Below are 23,208 nucleotides of genomic sequence, written 5' to 3'. Positions count from 1 at the left end.
TACTTGCACTTATCTGTTAAGTAAGAAGAGGTGTAGAAAAGGATTTGCTGTAGAAAATGAAAATAGGCTTTTAATAAGTGGTTTTACACGTCCCAGTATTACTAACGCTACAACTGCTTCGGGATAATAAATGGGCCAGCGCTGAGAAGAAGCAGCGCAAGAAACTCAATCAACAACGTAATGTGGAGGGTTAAGAATATACCATCCAGTTAACTACTAGTAGAAAATTAATTTTGATGTTGAAGGGACGACTGCTGCTCATCAACAAGCTAACATGGAATGTTAACGTTAGTTGATAGTAATTTACTGGTTGAGTTTAATTAAATTTAATTATAAAGTTCATTCAAATCGGACTTAAATAATTCATGACTCGAAAACCGATTATGTAAATGGACTCAAGGAAAGGAGTGAGTGAAAGGTTTTTTGTACGAATGTAACCACTTATTCAAGACTGAATTGTACTTATACTTAATTTAGTAAGTTTTGTTATTGTTAAAAATCATAATGTTCAAATAAAATAAAATGTTTTTAAAAATTACATTTATTTGACATCAAAAGCGTTCTTACAATATTTGTAAATATCATATAAAAATCGAAAATTTTTCTAAAAAAGCGCTAAGTAGGTATACATTAATACTAATTAAGGCACTACATCGACTCGCGTCTACAACATGGCAATAGTTTGTTCGAGATAATTAAAAATTATATTGATCACGTAAATCATTGATTGAGAAATATAAAAAAATAAGAGAATAATATCTAAATGGCATAATTTGTACAAGCAACGCATTTGGCACTCGGAGATTTCGTTTATACAATGAAATTCGTATTACAATCTTATCTCTAAGTTCTTATACATGTTTACTATGATTATGAAACCCATTAGACTTTAATATAAACGATATCTTTACGATAATAATCTTCGACTTAGGACAAAGGACGGACCGAATTAACATTATCAAAAAATATTTCTTTATCATAGATATTTTTCCAAAGTTTCATAACAAGATACAGATAAGTTAAAGCAAATAAAGTTTATTATCTCGGCAATAAAATTCACAAAAGTGTTTGTACTGACATTCCTAGGACGGATATGGCAGATGTAATAATACTAAATGATTATTTTTGTGACGGAAACTTAATGTAAACAATTTTCTGTTAACACATACATAGGTACTCTACGACGATTGTTAGTAACGTACTTTACAACGAATATACATAATATTTATTAAAATTTTTACTAGAGACTGAAAGATGGCGCCCGAATCGCCGTGTCACGTGACACCTCAAAAAAGTCCACGGCATCCTTGAGAGTTGAAGAAATCATGCACAGATAATTTTCATCCCCATTCTTTAGTCGAACCCTCAAGATTTTTGTAGTTGTAGCCTTGCACTTGTGTGGGTAGCCTATTCGATGTCAGCATGTAATTGAATGCTTAGACCGGTCGTTAAATGAATTAAGATTTAAGCTCAACGTTTAACGAGTAAGCTGATTCAAAGCTAGCCTTTTGTAAATAATATTCGAGCTGAATCTAAAACAGCCTAGTAAATAAATTCATTGCGGAGTTACAACTATACAACTTGGCGTCAATCAGCTTGCTCGTAAAACGTTGTAATTAATATTCAGGTAGTTAGGTTCTTTTAGGCATTAAATTGAATTCAGTTGTTTAATGAACGGGCTAACACTGCTAACTTTCATTTCATTAGAACAGGCCTTGGGCAAAGTGAAAGACTTATTTAGGGACTATCAGAGCTGAGCAGTCACAGTTTTCAGATTTTTTAGACTTCTTCTTAAATGGAGTCTACTCAAAAGTTTAAATTTTAAATCTGTCAAATGCGTATAATTGAAACTTATACTATACAAATAGGCATGATATAAAATTGTAAATTGTGAATATTAGAGTATATTTATTTATTAAGGCACTATTCGTAGCTGTAAAATAAAACTTAAATTCAATGACAGTAGGATTTATTCGAAGTGAATACATAAAAAAGAAAATTTATTTTGGACACGTCATGTCATGGGAATCAAGCTTTACTTTACAGGGTAAAATATCAGATCTTAATTTTCAACTTTCGAAATAAAAAATAATTTTAGATCAAAATTATTACGACCATAGAAGCTTTAAATATCGTATTGCAATATAAAAAAATAATGGTGTAAATCACCCTACTATGTCAAATATTAAAAATAAAACTACGAGTAAAATACTAATATCCATTAATACATTACATCCCTGATTTCTATCAATAATAAATAAATGTGATTTAGGTCTTAAACGCTACGAATTCTTTATTTTAGTTCCACTATAAACTTATATCTGACGAAATATTACTTCGTTGAACGATTGATTAAGTAGACATTAAATTGGGTGGAAAGTTAAGTATATTATTTCGGAATAAGTAGATATTTTATAAAATATTTTGTACGTAAAAATGTGATATGTTTGCATTAAATTGCTGTGATGGATAGATGGCGCTGTGCGCTATTATGGAATAGGTATATTTGTTTAAATAGACCATTTTATCCTCACTTAGCACCCGGTTTTTAATCACGAGTGCGAAACCAAGCAGCACATTATAAAACCTTCTACATCAAATATTTTTGTGTTATTTTATCTGTCTGCCTTAATACACATTGACTGGCTAGCTAAAGACGGAAAATTTCAAAAATACTCATTTCAGTCTTATCTTAATTTTAAGTCTATGAATATCTGGAAGAATTTGATTTTCACCGAGGTACTTTACAACTGTAAACTTAATTATTAATATTGTGGCGGGTACATAATATTTTTTACCGTTCATGGCATTTATAAAGCCTGCGCATCCACTTCCTCGCCGTAGTCGAAGTCATCGTAAGTCAGATCTTCGTCTATGGAGTTGTCTGTGGTCGCCTTCCCGCCGGGGCAGGATAAACATCTGAAAAAAATATATGAATCAATTAAAAACAAAAGAATTAAAAAAGTTGTTATTGTTTAAGCTGTATAATTTTTATACAGGTTTAGGTTAGGTTATAAAATAATGTATTTTAATTAAAGTAAATATCTTAAATCTGATTTGAAGCGCTTTTACACGCGTCAGTACAAATATTATCTGCTTCGGGACAATAAGGTGAACCAGTGATGTGTGCAAAGAAGGAGTATTTTCACCATCAATCCCTAATTTTGTGTCCCCTATGTTAACACATAACAGGAATTTTGTTTTCATAGGGGTCACTTAAAAATTAGGGATTGATGGTGAAAACGGGCATCACTTTTCTTGTTGTTTTTCACACAGAGGATTTTCATAGATTGTAATAATTTTGTCTTTTACCTTCTTTTGTTACCTACTATTAATTAACCAAACCTAAGTTTCACAAATATCCGATATCTAATTTCCGATTAAAATCGTTAATATTAATTTTAAACCTATTGTGTATATTTCCACTTAACCTCTCAGCGGGGAAGACACTGGCTTATGATATTGGCATAATAATTAGCAGCACCTGCGGTTATTTGATACGCGCGCGCGCAGCTATGCTAATGCGGAGGGCGGCCTTGCCAGCTGCGGGTCAACAAGACGTTTCCTAGTCTTAGGATATTGGCGATAGCACAGATTACATTTTGGATGGAATATTATGGCTGTAATAGATGCTCTATTACAGCTTAATGCTCTATTACAGTTAAGAGGATACAGTAGAGTAGGAGAGACCAAAGTGAGTTGTAACAGAGGAAAGTTGTAACATTATAATTTTTTTATAAACCTATTAACTAATCAGCGCGCATTTGGTAGCTCAAGACTTGAACTAAAAACGCCCACTGTTACGAGCTCGCTAGTAGTTAAAAGTTCCAAAAATTCATCAGTCACAACTCTCCTGTGTTACTACAACTCACTTCGGTCTCTCCTACATATACATGGAATATGTATCTATAACATAGCATCTATTAAGGACGTCAGACGCGTAGACGTCTACATAAGATGCTACAAGGTTTGGTTTGAAGTGCTGTCCATACATTGGGAAAAACAGATTTCAAAAGTTTGTAAAACATTTAGGATTCGTTTGAAATGTTTAAAAGAAAGTTTAAAAATATATTATGTAGACTGACATCTATATTTTTATAGTAGATGACTAACAGGAATTTATAGTTTTTATCATCACCGAATGAATCGTTCAATGTTATCAAATTTCTCGTTAAATATGTAGCATTCTTACAATGTAGACCAAAGTACAATATAACTAAAACTTATACAGGATGATCATAGTGATATCACATCTCATAGATTATAATAAAATATGTTTTTCCTGAATCATGCATACTAATCCTTAGTATCAGTTTAATGCAACTACTAGGTATATTTACCTGCTTTCATTGATTCCGTAGTGCAGGCACTTTTCTCCGACGCATTCGCAGCAACCATCGTGGAACCACCTGAAATCAATAAATTATACAATTTTAATATGTAATGCCTAACAAGTAGGTCTATCTACTCTGCTTGGTTGTTAAATATGTATCGCAATAGATCTTTTACAAACGGTCAAATATGCAAATCATGTTATACATAACGCCGCGTGTCGTCCGTGTCGCCGGTTCAGGTGGAAAATTGAAAATCGAGTCGATTTCCACCAGAATGGGCGCGACGTCGGACCGTGCACAAAGAAACCGGGCCGTCAATGAATCGATCAATGTTGAGCTCGGCAATGTTGAGAAATTCAGGCGGGCGAAGCTTCGAGTAAGACCACAGAATAATAATAAGTACCTACTACGTACAGAAGGTTTAAGGTATTCAAAAAAAATGTATGCTCAATGTCATTAACAATATGGTGTAATTTAGCTTGTCTCAAGAGCCGAGCACCATTTTGTTGACAAACGTCAGTGATCGGTACTGCGCCGAAGCCGGCCGAAGCCATAGGGCTGACTTCGGTAAAATTATGTGTGACGTAAGGTGCCAAACTGCAGAAGATGGCGAAGGAAATACATATTTAAGCATGAATTATCATGAATAATATTAACCACTTATTTACCTCTCAGTGTCTTCAGGCAACTTAAAAAAGTACATTCTGTGTTTTTATTATTATTCAGGCAGTTAAATACTGCACAGTATTTAGTACACCATTTTCTTTATTTTTTTCTATCATACACAAGAATACGCGTGCGTGAGTCAATGCTCGCTCGTATGTGAGGCCTTGTCGAATTACTATTCGACACCCTACAGGATTACTAACCTGTAGGGTGCCATCGTGCTTGTTTTGTTTTCGATGTAAACTCGCGGACATGAAGAGGCCTGGTAAGACTAAGAGCTAGTGCTTAAAATGACATTTAAACTGGTATCCCTTACCGCAAGCTATTGGCGCCCATGGAGCGGCAGGAGGCGCGGCACTTGTCGCACGACATGCACTGCGACATGTAGGCCACGGTGCAATTCAGCGTCACCACGTCGCGGCTCACCGGCTCCGATTCCTGCTCCACGCTCTCTGTGGATGTAACGGTACAGATATTATAAAGTGATCTTACGGAGTTATTCTTCCGGATTGATATGAGCGCTTCCCAGCTAAAGCGGGTTTTATAATTGCACTAACCGCACTTTGATCGTTGGCTTTGAAGGAATCATACTAACATAATTGATAGCATATGCAAAGGGAACGTTCCTCAGTATCACTCCTTCCTTCTATGTGATAGCTCGGCGTTCGATTATAAAACTCTAGCCTAAGTGTGTTCGCGTCTCACCAACTGATTCTTGCTCCACGCTCTCTGGGAATGAAATGGGGCTATCTTGTTTTGAAGTGATCAGCTTACTGACCGATTCATCGGGACGGGTTTGAATAGCGTTTACCCCACTTTGATCGTTGGCGTTGAAGGAATCAAAATCATAGTCACTAACTAACTGATAGCATATGCAAAAGCGAACGTTCCTGAGTATCACTCCTTCCTTCTATGTGATAGCTCGGCGCTCGATTATAAAACTCTAGCCTAAGTGTGTTCGCGGCTCACTAAATTCTTGCTCCACGCTCTCTGGGAATGGAATGGGGCGATCTTGTTATGAAGTGATCAGCTTACTGACTGATTCTTCGGGACGGGTTTAAATAGCGTTTACCCCAATTTGATCGTTGGCGTTGAAGGAGTCATAATCATAGTAACTAACTAACTGATATCATATGCAAAAGGGAACGTTCCTGAGCATCACTCCTTCCTTCTATGTGATGATAGCTCGGCGCTCGATTATAAAACTCTAGCCTAAGTATGTTCGCGGCTCACTAAACTCTGATTCTTGCTCCACGCTCTCTGGGAATGGAATGGGGCGATCTTGTTATGAAGTGATCAGCTTACTGACCGATTCTTCGGGATTGACAAAGCTTAAGAGCGGTTTCGCACTAATTCCGATTTGAATCCGTGAAAACAAGATGAGGAGGATGTTCTGAACAATATGTAGTTCTACAAGACGGATTCAGACCTACGTAGTGCGAAACCGTTTTAAAAAATTTGTACAACTTTACAATCAAAAATAAGATAATATTGTAGCGATTATCTTGTGTACTTGTGTCTCTTGGATTTCTTGGATGAGAGGCAAAAGAATGTAATTCTTGTTTTTCTCATTAACACACTGAAACCGAACACCTTTTAGATCATTAAATTGTGTTTTATTATTGCCTAATCATTGGATAAAATACAAGTTCCTAATGTTTGCAACATTTGATTTGCTATCGATGGAAAGTTTTGTGAGAAAACGGACTCGCAAGTAAAATATAAACTAATAATAAATCTGCGATATCGTGCACACTTGCGTATCGATGAGTCAGTTGTTTAGTTTAATTTACAATTTATAAGATTCTCTTCCTCGAATCGATTGATTAAATTAGATCTTACGAGCTTGTTGTAGTAAATAACATTATTTAATTGTATTTATGTTATGTTATTTCGTGATGCTAACGCTGTAGAAAGACCGACAAATTAGCCAAAATCGTAAAACCATGTAGGTACGCTACGTTTATTTACATTACTTAATAATCATCCTCAATAATTAATTAAACGTAGTGACAAAGTATTATTAGAAGTTAAAACCAAATGTTGGCCAAACATTCTCTATTCAGGTAGTATAGCTCAAACAAAACAGCCGTAAATCTGCAACCCAAGTGCATCATTAATTAGGATGGCCAATGAAAGTCATTTCTACATTATCAGCCACGAAGTTAATGAGCTATTTCACATTCTAAATAATCGTTTCACCGGAAGCTTTGTAACTCTAATCCCACACCCTTGGGCATGACATACAAGTATTCTAATTTTATGAATTTATAATATCTAGATGGTAATTTGATATCATGCGCCATCGCCAATGTTGTAGCTACAGAACGAAAGAAGTTGTAGCCATATTATACAGCATTTTAAGGTGAGTATAGACTAGAACATTCTATGTAATGTAAAGTTCTTACGAATTGTATAATACAGGTAAAATGTACGCGGTTGGTCCGTTGAAGGGACACTAGATTTCACTAGAACATATCATAGAGTGGTTCATTGTTTTGTTACAAGTAAATGCTCTAACTAATCTATACTCTTCTTACAAAAGTAAAGGCGTAACAGTAAGAGTAGGCGCACACCGTTGATTTTTCGTCGGCCGATAGTTTAGTCGGGCAGTTGATCAGTATGGGCATGTATGGGAGTGCGCACACTACGCCGATTCGATTTGGCCGATTCTTCATACAAATTAAAATCGGGCACAACTATCGGCCAACTAAAAATCAACGGTGTGCGCCTACTCTTAAGGTAACGAAACTGATAACTTTGGTAACATTACTGTTTGAGATTCCATGAAATGAGCTGGCTCTTTTAAATGGTCTATGCAGGTAGTCAGGCATTCCAAGCTAATGACTCACGCCCAATGGGGTGCCCATAATGTTCTTTTTTAAGGCACTTCTGTGAGGTCTCAATTTTCTAGGAACATTATCACTTCAGATTTAACGGTCGGGCGGCGCATTGTTCTATGTTCTGGCCCATTCATTGCGATTAGCTAACTAGGAGAATAACAGTAAATCTGAGTGTTCAAAAACACATTTTGATTTTTAGATTTCTTATGATTTATCTACTTTGGAAGAAATGATAACATTTGAAAAGAACTAGGTATTTTTTTAAATAATCAATCGACTGAGAATTTTACAAGGCATGATTTTAGGGCTGGTATCCTACCCTATCTTTCGCCCACAACTATGTGTCAAAAGTAACCTGTATAAAAGAAATCATTGGTGTTGAAAATAATGAGCAAAAAAAGGCCTTTGCTTTATAATAACAGTCAATACCTAACCATTTAAATATTGTTGTCAAAAAGTCTGACTTCAGGGTCGAAGAAAGATCAGTTATTATGGATGAATAGGAATTTTGCAAAATATGTATGTCAACGTGAAATTGTGAACTCTAGTCAGTTTATAATATAACACGTTCGATTGTAAACTAACAGTGGGTTAGGTTAGGTTAGATTGTAATTTAAATACGTCAGATTATAATCTGACAGAATTCACAATTTTACGGTGACATGTACAATTTAACTAATAAAATCTACCAATTTTATAAACAACAAATACTACTAACTTACTAAATTAGATATAATAGTCTTAGATCAATTTATTGATTCTATATTTATCTAGTTTAGTGATTTAGCTAGTTTTTTATTCTGATGAGTGATGAGACTTAAAATTGCTTACTACTCATGTTTTTAATAATAATTATGCTATAAAATTATAGTTTTAATCTTTGGGAGAAGACAGTTTGGAGAATTTGATGAGAATAATACAATACTTTTGAACAAAAACAAAATATGTATTATCATGATTATTGATGAAAAAAAACTGAAAATACAAGTACTGGTACTATAGTTATTGCAACACACGAAGGCGAGTGAGCTTTATTTGTGTGTGTACGTGTACATGCACGTAACGATTGTGTAATGTCTATCAAAACTTTTGAAAAACTAACAGTAGAGAGCCACCACACATGTAAAGCTCACTCGACTTCGTGAACTGCAACAACTATAATAAAATGTCATAAGTACTTACGCAAGTGGTACACCAGTTGCTTCTCAGGTGTAGGCCTATAGGCCGACAAGTCAATATCAACAGGGTATGTGATGGAAAGCCAGCGCTCTTGTGGGTCAATGTCACTCGTCAGCGCGGTGAATAAGCCAGGCACTCCGTCAGCTAGCTCTTCCACATAAGACGTTTTTGAGAGTTCAGTGTGTGTGTCATTTGGTTTAGGGCACATGTCTGTTGGAAGATACATAAAATTTAAGTTTCATTCATGGATTTAGGAACATTTACATACAAACATGTTATACATTTGTATTAATTCACAATATAGAAGCGGTTCGACCGAATATGATTATAATGTATGATTTTCTTACCCACACAACTGCAGCATTCACTGTAAAGATAGCTGAGGCAGTTGAAGCAATCTTTGCAGCAGGAACAGTCCTTCAAGTCACATTTGCAGGACTGGGTCAACATACATTTGGACACCACACTGGCACAAATAGCTTCATTACAAGCATAAACGATGGGCACAACGCATATTAGCGCCACGATAAAGTATATTCTACCTGCCATTGCTAATATAAACACTTTACGTTCTTGTAAACAGGAGTTAGAGGAATTCACCACTTGGAAAAATAAACAACACAAGTTGTAAGCAAAGTTTGGAGATGAACAAAATGTAGGATTTGCTATTAATTATGATTATAAGGTAGATATAAAATGATATTATTAATATATTCCGCACACTATAAAGTTAACTCAAGATTTGATTTTACTCGCAAACTTTTTACTTTTTGATGTTTTCAACAAAACACTTCGTACTTCGCCTCGTCAACTTACTGAATGACTGAGTGAGTGAATGGAACGCTTGTTTGTCAAAAACCCAAAACCGGAAATTACGAAGCCAGAGCTGCCAGATAAAAGAAATTGTGCCTACACATTTTTGCCATTTCTTGGATATCCAGGCAGCCTTTGATAAAGTGTGGCATAGAGGCCTCCTCTACAAAATAAAAACATACCTACCGCATAGTTTTTACCTATTGATGGAGTCATACCTCACAAACAGAATTTTCCAGGTGAGAGAGGACGGAGAACTGTCTGTTATAAAAGATATAATGGCGGGAGTTCCACAAGGATCTGTGCTTGGCCCCGTATTATATACTATCTACACTGCTGACCTCCCAGAAACACAAGATGTAACAACGGCTACATTTGCTGATGACACTGCAATCCTAGCAAGCAGCAAGGATCCAATTGCAGCATCCGCCGTCTTGCAAAATAGCCTTGACAAAGTCGACGAATGGATCCAGAAATGGAGAATAAAAGCCAGCACAACTAAATCCGTGCATGTCACGTTCACATTAAGGAGGGGAAGCTGCGCTCCAGTGAAAATGGGAGGCAATGTATTGCCACAGAGTGAATCTGTTCGATACCTCGGTATGCATCTGGACAAAAGGCTGACCTGGAAAAAACACATCAAAACAAAAAGAGACGAGCTGAATATGCGGTTTAGGAATATCTACTGGCTAATGACACGTAACTCCAAACTGTCGATCGACAACAAACTGTTGATATACAAAGTGACCCTGAAACCAATATGGATGTACGGCGCACAGCTGTGGGGAAGTGCTAGTGACTCTAACATAAACATAGTGCAGAGACTGCAGAATGGCATCCTAAGAACTATCTCAAATGCACCATGGTTCATTACCAACAATGAAATCCACGAAGCTCTGAGCATGAGAACTGTTAGGGAGGAGCTAAAGCTGACAGGGAATAAATATAAAACGCGACTGGAAAATCACCCAAATCAGTTGGCTACTGCGTTGGCAACCATCAGCTACACTAAACGACTGAAGCGCCACGATATACTTGGTGACAGATGGTGAATGAGGAGTATCCTGCTGGGGAGCTCCTTCAACATGTTAAAACTGCATGGAACAAATCTGCTTATAGTTTGGGACTGATTGCAGATGAACGCAAAAAAAAAAAAAAAAAATTTTGCCATATATTTATTTTTTCATGATTTGTTACATAATTAATTGTTGTAACTCTCATTAAAATACAAAGTATGCTCCTAATTTGGTTACATTTTTTGCTCCATTAATAAATAAAATAATAACCGCCGCACTGTGCATGTTAATGGTGAAGTCGGAACGACATATAGATGACCCACGCTGAACTGTCCCACCAAACTCAATGACAGGGGGGCGCTACCATCGTTCAACTATACAGGGTGGAAACGATAAGTGATCTCACTCGATTATTTATAAACTATACAAGATATCAATAAACTAGTTATTGATCCTGAAAGTGCTTCATGAGCTCTATCAAACGGTATTAATAATAGGTTACAGAATAAACTGGATCTTTCCGAAACTTCAATGTTTCCAGCTTCCATACATTTGGTAAAGTCACATTATTTTAAAAACTACATATGATATCGTAAAACTGATTACTGATTCTAAAAGTGCTTCACAAGCTCTATCCAATGGTATCAATAATAGGTTACAGAATAAACTGGATCTAACCAAAAATTCAATGTTTCCTTCTTCCATACATTTAGTACTACCACAGTCATGACACTCATCTCTTGATAATATTATAGCAAGTAAAGCCTAAAACCAATGTTTTTCATTAATAATTTAAAATAAGAATACAATTTACGAGTTTATTTTAAGTATTTATTAAATTTAAAAAATTACACTTCTAATATTGTGTGTCTGGCATACATTTAGTATGGAAGCTGGAAACATTGAATTTTCAGATAGACCCAGTTTATTCTGTAACTTATTATTGGTACCGTTTGAAAGAGCTCATTAAGCACTTTCAGGATCAGTAACCAGTTTTTTTAATATCTTGTATAGTTAAGAAATAATCGAGTGAGATCACTTAACGTTTCCACCCTGTATGGTTTCCAACATGGCAAAAATCGGAACCAGCGATCCGGCATTGACGGTGGCGCCCCACTGTCAATGTCATGGATAGGACAGTTCATAATATGTTGGAACTATACTATTGACAAACTTCGTAAATGTCAAGGCCGTTGATTCCAGGCTGTAGCGGGAAAGTTTAAAAACTTTTTCTATGTAAAAATAAATAAAAACACATACCGTGGTTTTGAATAGGTATTATATTTAATTTTAATTCAGGTTTAATCGACCATGGAAATTGGCGATTTAACAGTAATTTAAATATGCGTTTTCTTTATTTTAGTACAGACCAGCACATTAATAATTTATGACACGGAAATGAGGCCCTCATCAATAAATTTATAGGTAACTCGTTTTAATTTTGTCCATACGTAGGTGTGGCATTGCGGCTATTTATAATTGCAGATATCCACTTGTGCAATTAATCTTCATTACATTAAGTAGGTATATGGTACCGTTTGCGTGAGAGTGCCTAATTGAATTAAAAACACAAAAATGCCGTAGCGTAGCTTTTAAGTACAATATCATAGGAAGTAGCTAAGTAATTGTTTTAATTTGGAACTGTTTGGGACCTATTCTAGTAAAGTGTTTGCTATAGTACTTATGTTTATTCTAGCTTGGTAGGTATCCAAGACAGGTCATGTCATATTATGTTCCCTACAAAATTAATGGGGCTAACGCGTTCTAGCAGCTCATATTGTACTTCAATTAATTAGTGCGTTAGTTGATTAGTGATTGAATTGGCTTGATTATACTTGAGTTTGTGGAGCTTAATTACGTTAATTGCAACCTTACATTATAGGATACTGATACAGTTTTGCTTTGGCCCTAAATTCGCAAGTAGCAGGTAATCGCAACATAATCAAAATATCTACACCAGGGGTTTCCAACCAGTGGTCCATCATGGACCACCGGTGGTCCACAGAAGCTAAAAATAAACATGGTCCGCAAACGATTTTAAATCTTGCAAGTGATAGAAACTCGCGTGTCATGAGAGGGTTTAAGTAATTTAGTCTTAGTTTAATTACCGAACTTGTACAGAAAAATACAAACAAAACAAATCAATACAAATGTACTTAATTGATTTGGTATCGTATTTGTTTTCTACATAAATGTCTTCCTTTTAAATAATATTTATTTTAATTACAGTTTTTGGTTTTAGTTTATTTACGCTTTTTAAATGGTCCCTGCACACAATAAAGATATCAAAGTGGTCCCTGGTCCAGAGAGGTTGGGAACCACTGATCTACACAATAACATAGTTTATAGGTAGGCATTTAATAGTTTCAAATATTTTAATCCTGATAATTTTATAGTAAAAATGCAAATAATAGTTTAAAATATTATATAGCAAACAAGCTGTTTGTTTTCTAAATAAAACAAGAGACGCCCAAACTCGACTGTAGTCGAGAGTGAGGTAACCATTTATTTTTAAAGGATTTAAATTTTATAATAAAGGCAATTAAGTGATCTAACGCGTTACCTTGCTACATCAATCTGTGTAAAAGGATCCTATAACTTTAAAACTTTGCATACCTATAGAACTTAATTATTTGGTCATGACCTTTGTTAGTTCGCATGGCCAATGGCATGTAAGGTGCTTTACGGGACGAGTCGGATCAAGGCTCCGTGCCACACGGACGTTAGTTAACATACGTCAGTTTAAATCTAACCAATTTTGAATGTGTTAATTGTTGAAATTACCGAAGTTTGAACCGAGTCCGGATCCCTAACTCCAAAATTAAAACAATGATTGACGATTACAGGTACGTAAGAGCTTTTTAATTAAAATGGTTTTCACTTGTGCTTTTAGATAAAGCTGAAGAGTGTGTTTGTTTGCTAATTTAATCTCAGGAACTGGTTACTGAGACTGGTTCCTTCGATTTGAAAAAAATTATTTTGTGTTGGATAGTCCATTTATCGAGGAAGGCTTTAAGCTATATCAATATAACATCATCCAACAGCCAATAGTAAAGAAAAATTTAATACAAAATACAAATAACGGGAAACATTTTTGAAACTATTTTCAGTACCTAGGTACCTAAGAAGTCACGGGCACATCTAAGTAGTTTAGATAATAATAAATTCATTAAAGGTTCCTATTTTTTCACACACACACACACACACACACACACACACACACACACACACACACACACACAACCTGCATGCAAGACTATGTTTCTTTTTTGCCCCTTTGACTGTTTTTTATGAGATTGTAATAATATATAGAATCCATTATTGGCTGTAAGAACAAAAATACCTGTTATTATAAAGAGCTGTGGTTTTCTGAATAAAGAAAAAAAATCTAAACAAAAGTAATCATGGAAGTAATTAAATCAAAAATGTACCTAGTTGTAGCAGTGCCGTACTGACTCTACTTAATTAAAGCACACCTAATAATATTTTTATTTACAGCTACAAGTCTCCGAATAGCTACCAGTTGAACTCCAAAAATGGCACGAACATCCAAGAGGTGGAATCTTCCAAGAAGAAGAAAAGACCACGACCATTTCGCGATAATTTAAAGGATTTTTTCTCAAATACCACTTTACATGGATTCCGATATGTGCTGGACGAAAGGTTTACGTTAGTCGAAAGGTAAGATATTAGCCTGTTTAACAAATTTTTAAGTAAATTAGGAAAAACAAGTTTGGACGTTTAATAACTTAAATTGCTATTTATATTAGACACGATATCAAAACCAGTTTAAAGTTATACAATAAGTAGTAGTTAATATGGTCCCTCACACAGTGAAGGTTAAAGGCTGTGAGTAATATCTAAAAATAATATACCTACATAATATTTTTTAAATTACTGTTAAACAATATCAAAGTTTGTTCACTCTCCCCGTAAAAAACCGCGAAGGTAAACTGGCAGAGATGCCTTTATGGCTAGAAGTTCGCCTTGTGTACCAATTATATGGAATGAAAGCTTAAATAAATAATAAAATAACTTACTAATATTCAAGTAACATATTATATACTCGTAGCTCGCGTCAATAGACTATGGCTATGGCAAACTATTGTGGGTACATGATAAAAATCTACTAAAAGCCTCATTGACTAAAGTGGTTTTACAGTTTTATTATCACAATTTATACGTATGACTGGTTATGTTAGTATGTTTTTTAATTATGTATGTAATGTATTACAATAGGTATATTATTAAGAATTTGAAGCTACCAATCTATTTAGTTAAAGTTTCAAAGTTTGATCAAATCGCTTCAGCTGGCGTCGACGTATAAATGTTAAGGTGAGTATAGACTAGAGCGTTTACTTGTAACACAAACAACGAGGCACGAGCAACGAGCTCTGTGAAATATCTAGCTTATTATCACCCAGTCACGAACCAAACGTCATACATTTTACCTGTATTGTACAATTCGCAAGAATGTTAAATTACATAGAGATGCTCTATAGTCTATGCTCATCTTTTAAGTTTGCAGTTGTAGTTAATAATTTTGCTTAAATAATGAATAATAAGTAACTACCTACTCGTACGAGTATAGGGAAGAGACTTAGGCTGGGTTGCACCATCTTACTTTAACTTTGACAAACGTCAAAAATCTGTCAAACTCCATACAAAAACCACCGGTTATCGTTAAAGTTACGGTCAAAGTTAGGTGGTGCAACTCATCCTTAATCATAAAATGTTTAATGCAGAATATGGTGGGTAGTTATGGTGATCATAAGTATAGTGGTGTGCGCCTTCTTCATCCGTAAGGTGTGGGTCAAATGGGACGAAACACCCGTGATCGTGAGTTTTGCCGAGACATCTAATTCTGTATGGCATGTAAGTATCCTGTATTTAATTAATTTGATTTGATACTAGGACCTACAATTTAAGATGTAGGTTAGGTAATATGGGTGAACCGACGATCTGGTGAAAGTCGCGGGAGGTGTCTGGATGCGGGCAGCACAGGATCGGTCGTTGTAGAAATCCTTGGGGGAGGCATTTGTCCAACAGTGGACGTCATTTGACTGTAACGAACGAATTTAGCGTATTCTCTTAAATAATAATTTTAAAAAAAACCCTTATTCTGGCGCAATCGGGTACATAATTGCTCACTTCTAAGATCAAATGGCCAAAGTATTCTCAAAATGGCTCTATCTATCCAATGTGTTTGGCAAACTTTTCCGAACACCTGTACTTATACATAATATTTATAAAACTAATGTAACTTTAGTATTTTTGTTTGCACTAGATGTAATGTAATTTGGGTTAACTTATTTCAGATACCATTTCCAGCAGTTACTCTCTGTAGCGAGACCAAACCTAGACAGAGAATATTTAATTTTACAAAAGCGTCGAAAGAACGATGGAGTAATCCATCCATGATCAGTGATGAAGAGTGAGTTACCATAATGCATTTTGCGCTCAATTGCAGATGGCCTACAATTATGTCACTGTAATAATTATTTTATTTTCAGTTTAAAATTATACCACGACATGCTACTTTTATGCAACAACGATCGTAGCGATGGACCGGATTACGCTGATATTAAAAGTTCTATTAAAACTTTACAAAAGGTAAATTTAAATTTTGCGATTTTAAAGATCAATAAAGTAGGTATTAGGTACTAATTAGAATGACTAATTACTTTTGATTTGAATACAAACAATAAGCAAGGTTAGTCATCAATCATCACATCATCTAAACAGATATGCCTAATCCTACCTAATCACGTAACCACCATGATCTTCCTAATAAATGAGTAAAATATGTAATTACTTACATTATACTTTTTGTTTAATACCGGACAATTTTATAATAATTCATTTCTATACCAACTAACTACTAAAACATTACTAAACTAGATACCTACTCTACATCACTAAACTAGTTATACCGAACTCTAGAACCGTCTCTTAGCAAAAGGCAACAATGAAAGGGAATAAAAACTTTCATCTCCCTGGGTTCTATATAGAGATCGCTTCCTAGCGGTAAGACTGCCTTAATTGGCATTTTAATGTTGGAACTTCTGTAAGTATTTCTGGTTTGTGCGGTGTAAAATTTCATGTAAATTACCCACCAACAACAAACATTTTCATGTACCTAATTTGTTGCCCAGATAAGACCATAACTCGCCCTAACTTAGCAAACTCTAAACAATTCAATGTAAGCCAGGCATCCAGCGCGTGTTTTGCTCTTCACAATCAACAAAAACATGGCCTGATTGCCCTGAGTGCCCAAGCAACTGCACTCAGGAGGATTTGATGAGTGCTACTGACAACGCCACTCTTGTGGCGGAGTTTTGGGCTGACACTGTGTAGGTTTGTTGTCGACACGAAAAGAAGAAGAACAAAAACATGCATTAATTATTTTGAAAATGTTTCCCAGTTGGCCCCACCTCGCGAGGAGTTGTTCATGGACTGCCTGTGGCAGAACCTCACGTGTCCCGAGATGTTCTTCCCCACGCTGACCAAGGACGGCTACTGCTACACCTTCAACATGCTGTCTGCGGACGAAATGTTCCGGATGGAAAAGTAAGTCGGTCTAGTGCTAATATTTTATCTATCTGTCTATCTATTCTATATTTATAAAAGCGAAAGGTCACTGATTGACTAACTGACTGACTAGTTGTTTACCTACTCATCACGAAATCTCAGAAACTACAAGTGCTTGGAGTCTCAAATTTTGCATGGTCCCTTTCATGGTCCCTTGGTCGGTGCTCACTAAGACTGTATTTTTCAAAATTCAACCCCTAAGGGGGTATTTATTTTTATTTTCATTTTTATTTTTATTTATTGGTTTACCAACAATTGTACAATAATACATACAATATAACAAAAAAATCCATTAATTCTATGTTCTAAGAGTACAATATAATAATATAATAGTAGGTAAACACTGCATTCGTTTATATAAACCAAACCATTCAAAGAAAGTAAGTACTTACTCTAAAAACTGAATTGCAAAGCAACGAGCAACCACAAGGCGGCTAATGAGTGCCAAGATAGACAATAGTTAGCAAATTAATTAAGTTAGGTTATTTGGTTAATCTGACGACGGAATTTAGAAATATTTGTGCCAAACAAATTAACATCAGCGCTGAGATTATTATATGACTTACACAGTCTGAAGTAAATGTTAAAACGGGATCCACGCGTACGAAGTCGCGGGCGGCCGCTAGTACGTAGTAGTAGTAGTGTCCGATATGTATGAAGCACCTAAAGTCTCGCTGAAGTTTTGAAGTAATAAAAACACTCCCTGAAAAACCTGCAACTCACGAATTTACCTATAAATTACTTACTTAAAGAAAGCGAATCTCTAGATTATCAGAGTCACTCTAGATTATTTTCCGTTTGTAGTTACCTACTTCGCTCCGTAAAGGGTTTTCCAAATTTCAACTAACTATCACCACATTATGCCATTTCTTTATGGGCAATTTCTAATAATTTGAAAGTACGCATTGATTTGATTGCAGTCTCCATAAGGACTACTACCACGTGGGGGGGATGAATCGGAGCAAATGGACGCTGGAGCGAGGTTATCCTAACGACGAGACCGTCCAAACATATCCGCTGAGAGGCCCTGTAAGTTGAGGGAAATATGCTGAAAAACCACAAACAATAATATTATCGTAATGTAGGAAATAACAGAGCATCTGAAAATTGATACCTACCTGAAAAATCATGCTTCGGCTAATATTACCATCAGAGCACAACAAACAGTAATGTATTTTAATTTAATACCTGAAAGGTAGACTGACGACCTCATAAAGGTATCAGGAAGGAGCAGGCGCTGGATGCAGGTCGCTACCAACCGGCTATAATGGAAATCATTGGGGAGGCCTATGTTTAGCAGTGGACGTCCTATGGCTGAAATGATGAATACCTGAAAGACAAAAAGTCTGTGCTTTGGTCTCTTTTCAATATAATTCGGGCTACAGAATATTGAAACTGCCCCCCGATTCTATGATTGAAAAAAAAAAGTTAATTTATCAATTAACTTTGTAAAAAGGCTCTATTTTAGATCTTAATTAACATTGAATAAATTATAGAGTTTAAGTTAACACGCAAAAGGTATTTGAAACTAAAGCTACTACGTGAAGACCTAAAATAGTCGAATTTCATAGGAAAGTAAAGTAACAAAACGTTGTACGCTACAATTATGTAAATACTAATTAACAAATTACTAACAACCATTTAATTACAGAGCTACGGTGGTGTAGAGTTCGAAGTTATTTTGTTAACCGACATTAGAGACTTGGATCAAGTTTGCCGCGGTCCTGTACAGGGTTTCAAAGTAAGTGAAATTTTAAATTATAAAGTGCTTAACTAAAGTTATTTATTTAAATACTTGTTACGTTTTTACTTAAAACACTATGAATTAACATTTCGATAATAATTAATTTGGTCAAGTTTGAAGTGCTAATGTTTTAAATTGATAGAACTTTTGTGGCAACGATTTTCTTGTAGATACCTACCCAAAAGTCATATCAAATGGCAATGCCAGATTTTGTATGGAAGGTGGCGTCTTTTTTTTTTCGCGCGGCCATCGACCAAACTTTGTTTTTTGATTACAAAATAGTGTAATAAACCAAACTTACTATGGCATGTATACCTCTAAACTCAGTCTGAACTGAGTTACGAGCATTAGAAGTTTAATGATTTTCATACTAGATTTGCTTTTTGCGCGCAAGTTTTGTAAGAAATTGCAACAAAATATTGCGCTATTTTTTTATTGCGCTGATTCTGCTGCATACTGATGTCTGGAGCCTTTAATGGATGGTATTGTTTGTTTACACATACAATGTCATTATTTTGTTGCAATTTCTTACAAAACTTGCGCGCAAACAGCAAATCTAGTATGAAAATCATCAAACTTCTGATGCTCGTAACTCAGTTCAGACTGAGTTTAGAGGTATACATATCATAGTAAGTTTGGTTTATTACACTATTTTGTAATCAAAAAACAAGGTTTGGTCGATGGCCGCGCGAAAAAAAAAAGACGCCAATTTCCGGCATTGTCTTTTCACATTGTAAACAGTAGAAAAAGTTCCCATTTTTCAACGAAAAATTTTAATTTTTCCACGAATCATAACATACGAAGTAACACCAACAAAGGAGACTGGACAAACAAAAGTGGTCCAAATATCCATAACGAGACCTGTATTGACTTAAAACTTAAAGTCCTACCTAGACCTAGGTACTTGCCTATTATTTCCATACTCAAATCATACTTTTAGATATGGCTTCATAGTCCTGCCGAACTGCCCAACATGGGCCAGAACTTCTTCCGACTGCCCATACAGTACCAGTCGGCCGCTGCCATCATGCCACGGGTCATGGACACATCTGACGGACTGAAGCACTATCCACCGCATAAGTAAATTGAATTGTTTTCGAATCAAAATATGTAATTAATTTGCAATGTTAAGCCCGTTTTCCACCACCAAAGATGGAATATCTAGCGGACGATCTTCGAGTACATAAAATAGGATTGCTTTTCTACAGAGTAAGAGTTTGGGAGTATTGATTTGATGAGCGAGCTCATTTTTATTCCTTTTGCACTCTTTGTTATTTTCGCTCTAAGTACTCTTTGTTGGTGGAAACAGATGTAGGCATTTTTGTATTGCGAGGTGCAAAATCCGCTTTACAATTTATTTTTGAAGATACTTATTCCGGTTCTTCCGCATGTTGATTGAAAAGGCCTATATGTATCTACCTACACTTACACACATCATTAATTATTATAAAACACGAAAACCTCGCAAAATAAGGCTTAGCTCAAGTCAGGTGTCTCAATGTAGAGCAATTTGATGAATGACATTCAATCTAGTTTTGAATGTTGTATATTGTACGTAATCGAACCTCAAGTTCTTTTCCCTAACATTTTTCTTGTCAAAAAACAATTTCCAGACGCCAATGCTACTTCCCCGATGAGCGCTACCTGCACTTCTTCCGAACTTACACGCAACGGAACTGCGAGCTTGAGTGCTCGTCGAACCACACCGCGCTGCGATGCGGATGCGTACCTCTGTACATGCCACGTAAGCAGAATCCCATGATTTCTTCGGGTTTTTCAGAAAATTGTACATTTCATGAAAATTCCCATTTTCCCGCATCCGGGAAAGTCTGTAAAGGAAGATGGGAAATGCCCATTTCATTTCATCGTTTTCTATCTACCTACAAGATTCAGGGCACTTACGTGTTCCCGATCCCGACACTTAATAAAACCATCCACTTTGTGACAACATACCATATGGATCTGGTGCTAAGTAGTATGGCGGACTATGGCGTCACATTGCATGCTTTATACGTTTTTTTTTTCTTTTCAGATGGCCCGAACACAAAAGTTTGTGGCGGTGGAAAACGACAATGCATTCTCGATGCTTTAGGTATGTATAATTTGATACAAAGTACATGAAGGTGCAAAAGTGTATATTACAATGTCTCTTAATTTGCTCTCGCAAACTGGTCTGACTTTTTTTGCTCTCATATCTAAAGAGGAATTTCATCATCCACAGAGGAATTATCTCTCTCCAAGTCGTCATTGCGACCGGAGTCGAAGAATCAAGTGCAAGAATGTGACTGCCTGCAAGCCTGCACGGAACTCAAGTACGATGCTGAGGTGTCTCAAGCTGTGTACGATCTCACGACCTACAGGCTCAATCCTGACCCGGATATCGCTCAGGGATGGTGAGTGAACTGATTCCGTAGCTTATATGTATAAGTGAGTTTAAGACCATATTATTTTGTGCAACATTTGTATGAGACATGGAACAGGTTTTCCACGATCTCATAGCATTTTGTCAAATGATACAGGACCGATCACTACGGTGAATAATTTAGTTAGAGATTTTGTAATCGTATCGTTTCAGCCGAAAGACGTCCACTGCTGGACAAAGGCCTCCCCCAACGATTTCCACGAAGACCGGTCCTGCGCCGCTCGCATCCAGGCACCTCCCGCGACCTTCACCAGACCGTCGGTCCACCTAGTGGGAGGCCTGCCCACGCTACGTCTTCCGGCTCGTGGTCGCCACTCAAGAACTTTCGGCCATCAGCTCTACGACCTATGTGCCCCGCCCACTGCCGGCTGCCACTTGATTTTAGCGATTCTGCGGGCTATGTCAGTCACTCTGGTTCTCCTACGGATCTCGTCATTTCTGATTCGATCACGCAGGGAAACTCCGAGCATAGCACGCTCCATCGCCCTTTGGGTGATTTTGTAAGTGAAGAAATAGAATCCTCCATTGGGTCGCGCAATTGGGTAAATGGTTTTACCACAAAGATGGGATCAAATATGGGCATACTTCAAAATTAGCCAATGTTAAGCCCACCAATAGTGCCATTTCCATTTTGTCTTTCTTGTAATCGACAGTTTTATGTTGTGTGCAGTAAAGACTATATGTATATGTCTTCTCCACTTTTCCTCGCAGGCGACTTCCCTCAGGCCTGGTGGTATACTTCAGTGATGAATTGTACACCTCTCTGCGGCGCTCTGAGTTGTATGGTGGGGTGGACTTCCTCGCCAACTGCGGAGGCATCATGGGACTTTTCATGGGATTCTCTTTCTTGAGCTTGGTGGAGATCATCTATTACTTCTCCATGAGGTTTGTCGTTATGCTCTTTGATGCACGGAAACATAATATTAGCGTAATAGGCGAAGTTTTAAATTACAGATAACTCTTTCCTACTCATTGCTACTAAACCTTAGAATGGATAAAATATAAGTTTAAAGTTTTTATTATCCCAAACATGTTCAATTCTAGAGTGAACACTTTAGTTACAAAGAAAAAAAATATTACGAAGTTTTACCGCCTTTTTAACCACTTAATCAAAGTTAATTGATTTTGATGTTGAATGTTGATGCATAATTATTATTTAAATACTTTCAGACTATTCTGCCATATAAGAAGATCATCTACAGTTGAAGCAGAAACGTGAGCCATAAACGTACCTAAATATTTGTAATTTCATAAATAAAATACTCAAATGTATGCTGTGACGCTTTCTTGCCTTAGTAAATCTAAGTTGTTTTACCATGGTTTTACTGAAATAAAGTTGTTTACATTGTCACGTCTCTTTTATTTAACATCCATACCTATCATAAAGTTTCCGAGAGTGAATAAACTTGATATTTTACACGTTAAGAAAGTGATTTTCAGATTTCTCTACTTAGTTGCACATTCTGATACACACATCTGCTAGTTTTCGCGTGGCGAGCTCATTTGTGACACACACACGGTACGACACCGATAACAACGTGTACGTGCAATACTCGACTGCTAAAACAAGGAAAAACCAAATAAAATATAGAAACACAAA

At 36.1% G+C, this 23,208-nt stretch overlaps 2 protein-coding genes across 2 annotated transcripts; one reads left to right on the top strand and one right to left on the bottom strand.

Annotated features, from left to right (window-relative positions):
- Window positions 1-1,487: 1,487 nt before the first annotated feature.
- On the bottom strand, window positions 1,488-9,858 carry LOC135079981 (protein twisted gastrulation). The gene is made up of 5 exons (XM_063974629.1): window positions 9,370-9,858; window positions 9,026-9,232; window positions 5,317-5,452; window positions 4,341-4,409; window positions 1,488-2,919 (listed from the first exon to the last, which is right to left on the bottom strand). The coding sequence occupies exons 1-5, from the start codon at window positions 9,569-9,571 to the stop codon at window positions 2,811-2,813; spliced, it is 723 nt and encodes a 240-aa protein (XP_063830699.1). The 5' UTR covers window positions 9,572-9,858; the 3' UTR covers window positions 1,488-2,810.
- Window positions 9,859-13,322: 3,464 nt separating this feature from the next.
- Window positions 13,323-22,957, top strand: LOC135079984 (pickpocket protein 28-like). The gene is made up of 14 exons (XM_063974641.1): window positions 13,323-13,697; window positions 14,350-14,532; window positions 15,597-15,726; window positions 16,170-16,285; window positions 16,365-16,464; window positions 17,276-17,421; window positions 18,363-18,471; window positions 19,094-19,183; window positions 20,127-20,266; window positions 20,800-20,930; window positions 21,219-21,278; window positions 21,408-21,579; window positions 22,320-22,493; window positions 22,779-22,957. The coding sequence occupies exons 1-14, from the start codon at window positions 13,681-13,683 to the stop codon at window positions 22,825-22,827; spliced, it is 1,617 nt and encodes a 538-aa protein (XP_063830711.1). The 5' UTR covers window positions 13,323-13,680; the 3' UTR covers window positions 22,828-22,957.
- Window positions 22,958-23,208: the final 251 nt, after the last annotated feature.

Source organism: Ostrinia nubilalis, chromosome 17 (genome assembly GCF_963855985.1).
Source record: "Ostrinia nubilalis chromosome 17, ilOstNubi1.1, whole genome shotgun sequence".
Lineage (NCBI taxonomy): Eukaryota > Metazoa > Arthropoda > Insecta > Lepidoptera > Crambidae > Ostrinia > Ostrinia nubilalis.
Note: the sequence above shows the minus strand (reverse complement) of the source record. Positions and strands in the feature narration are given on the sequence as shown.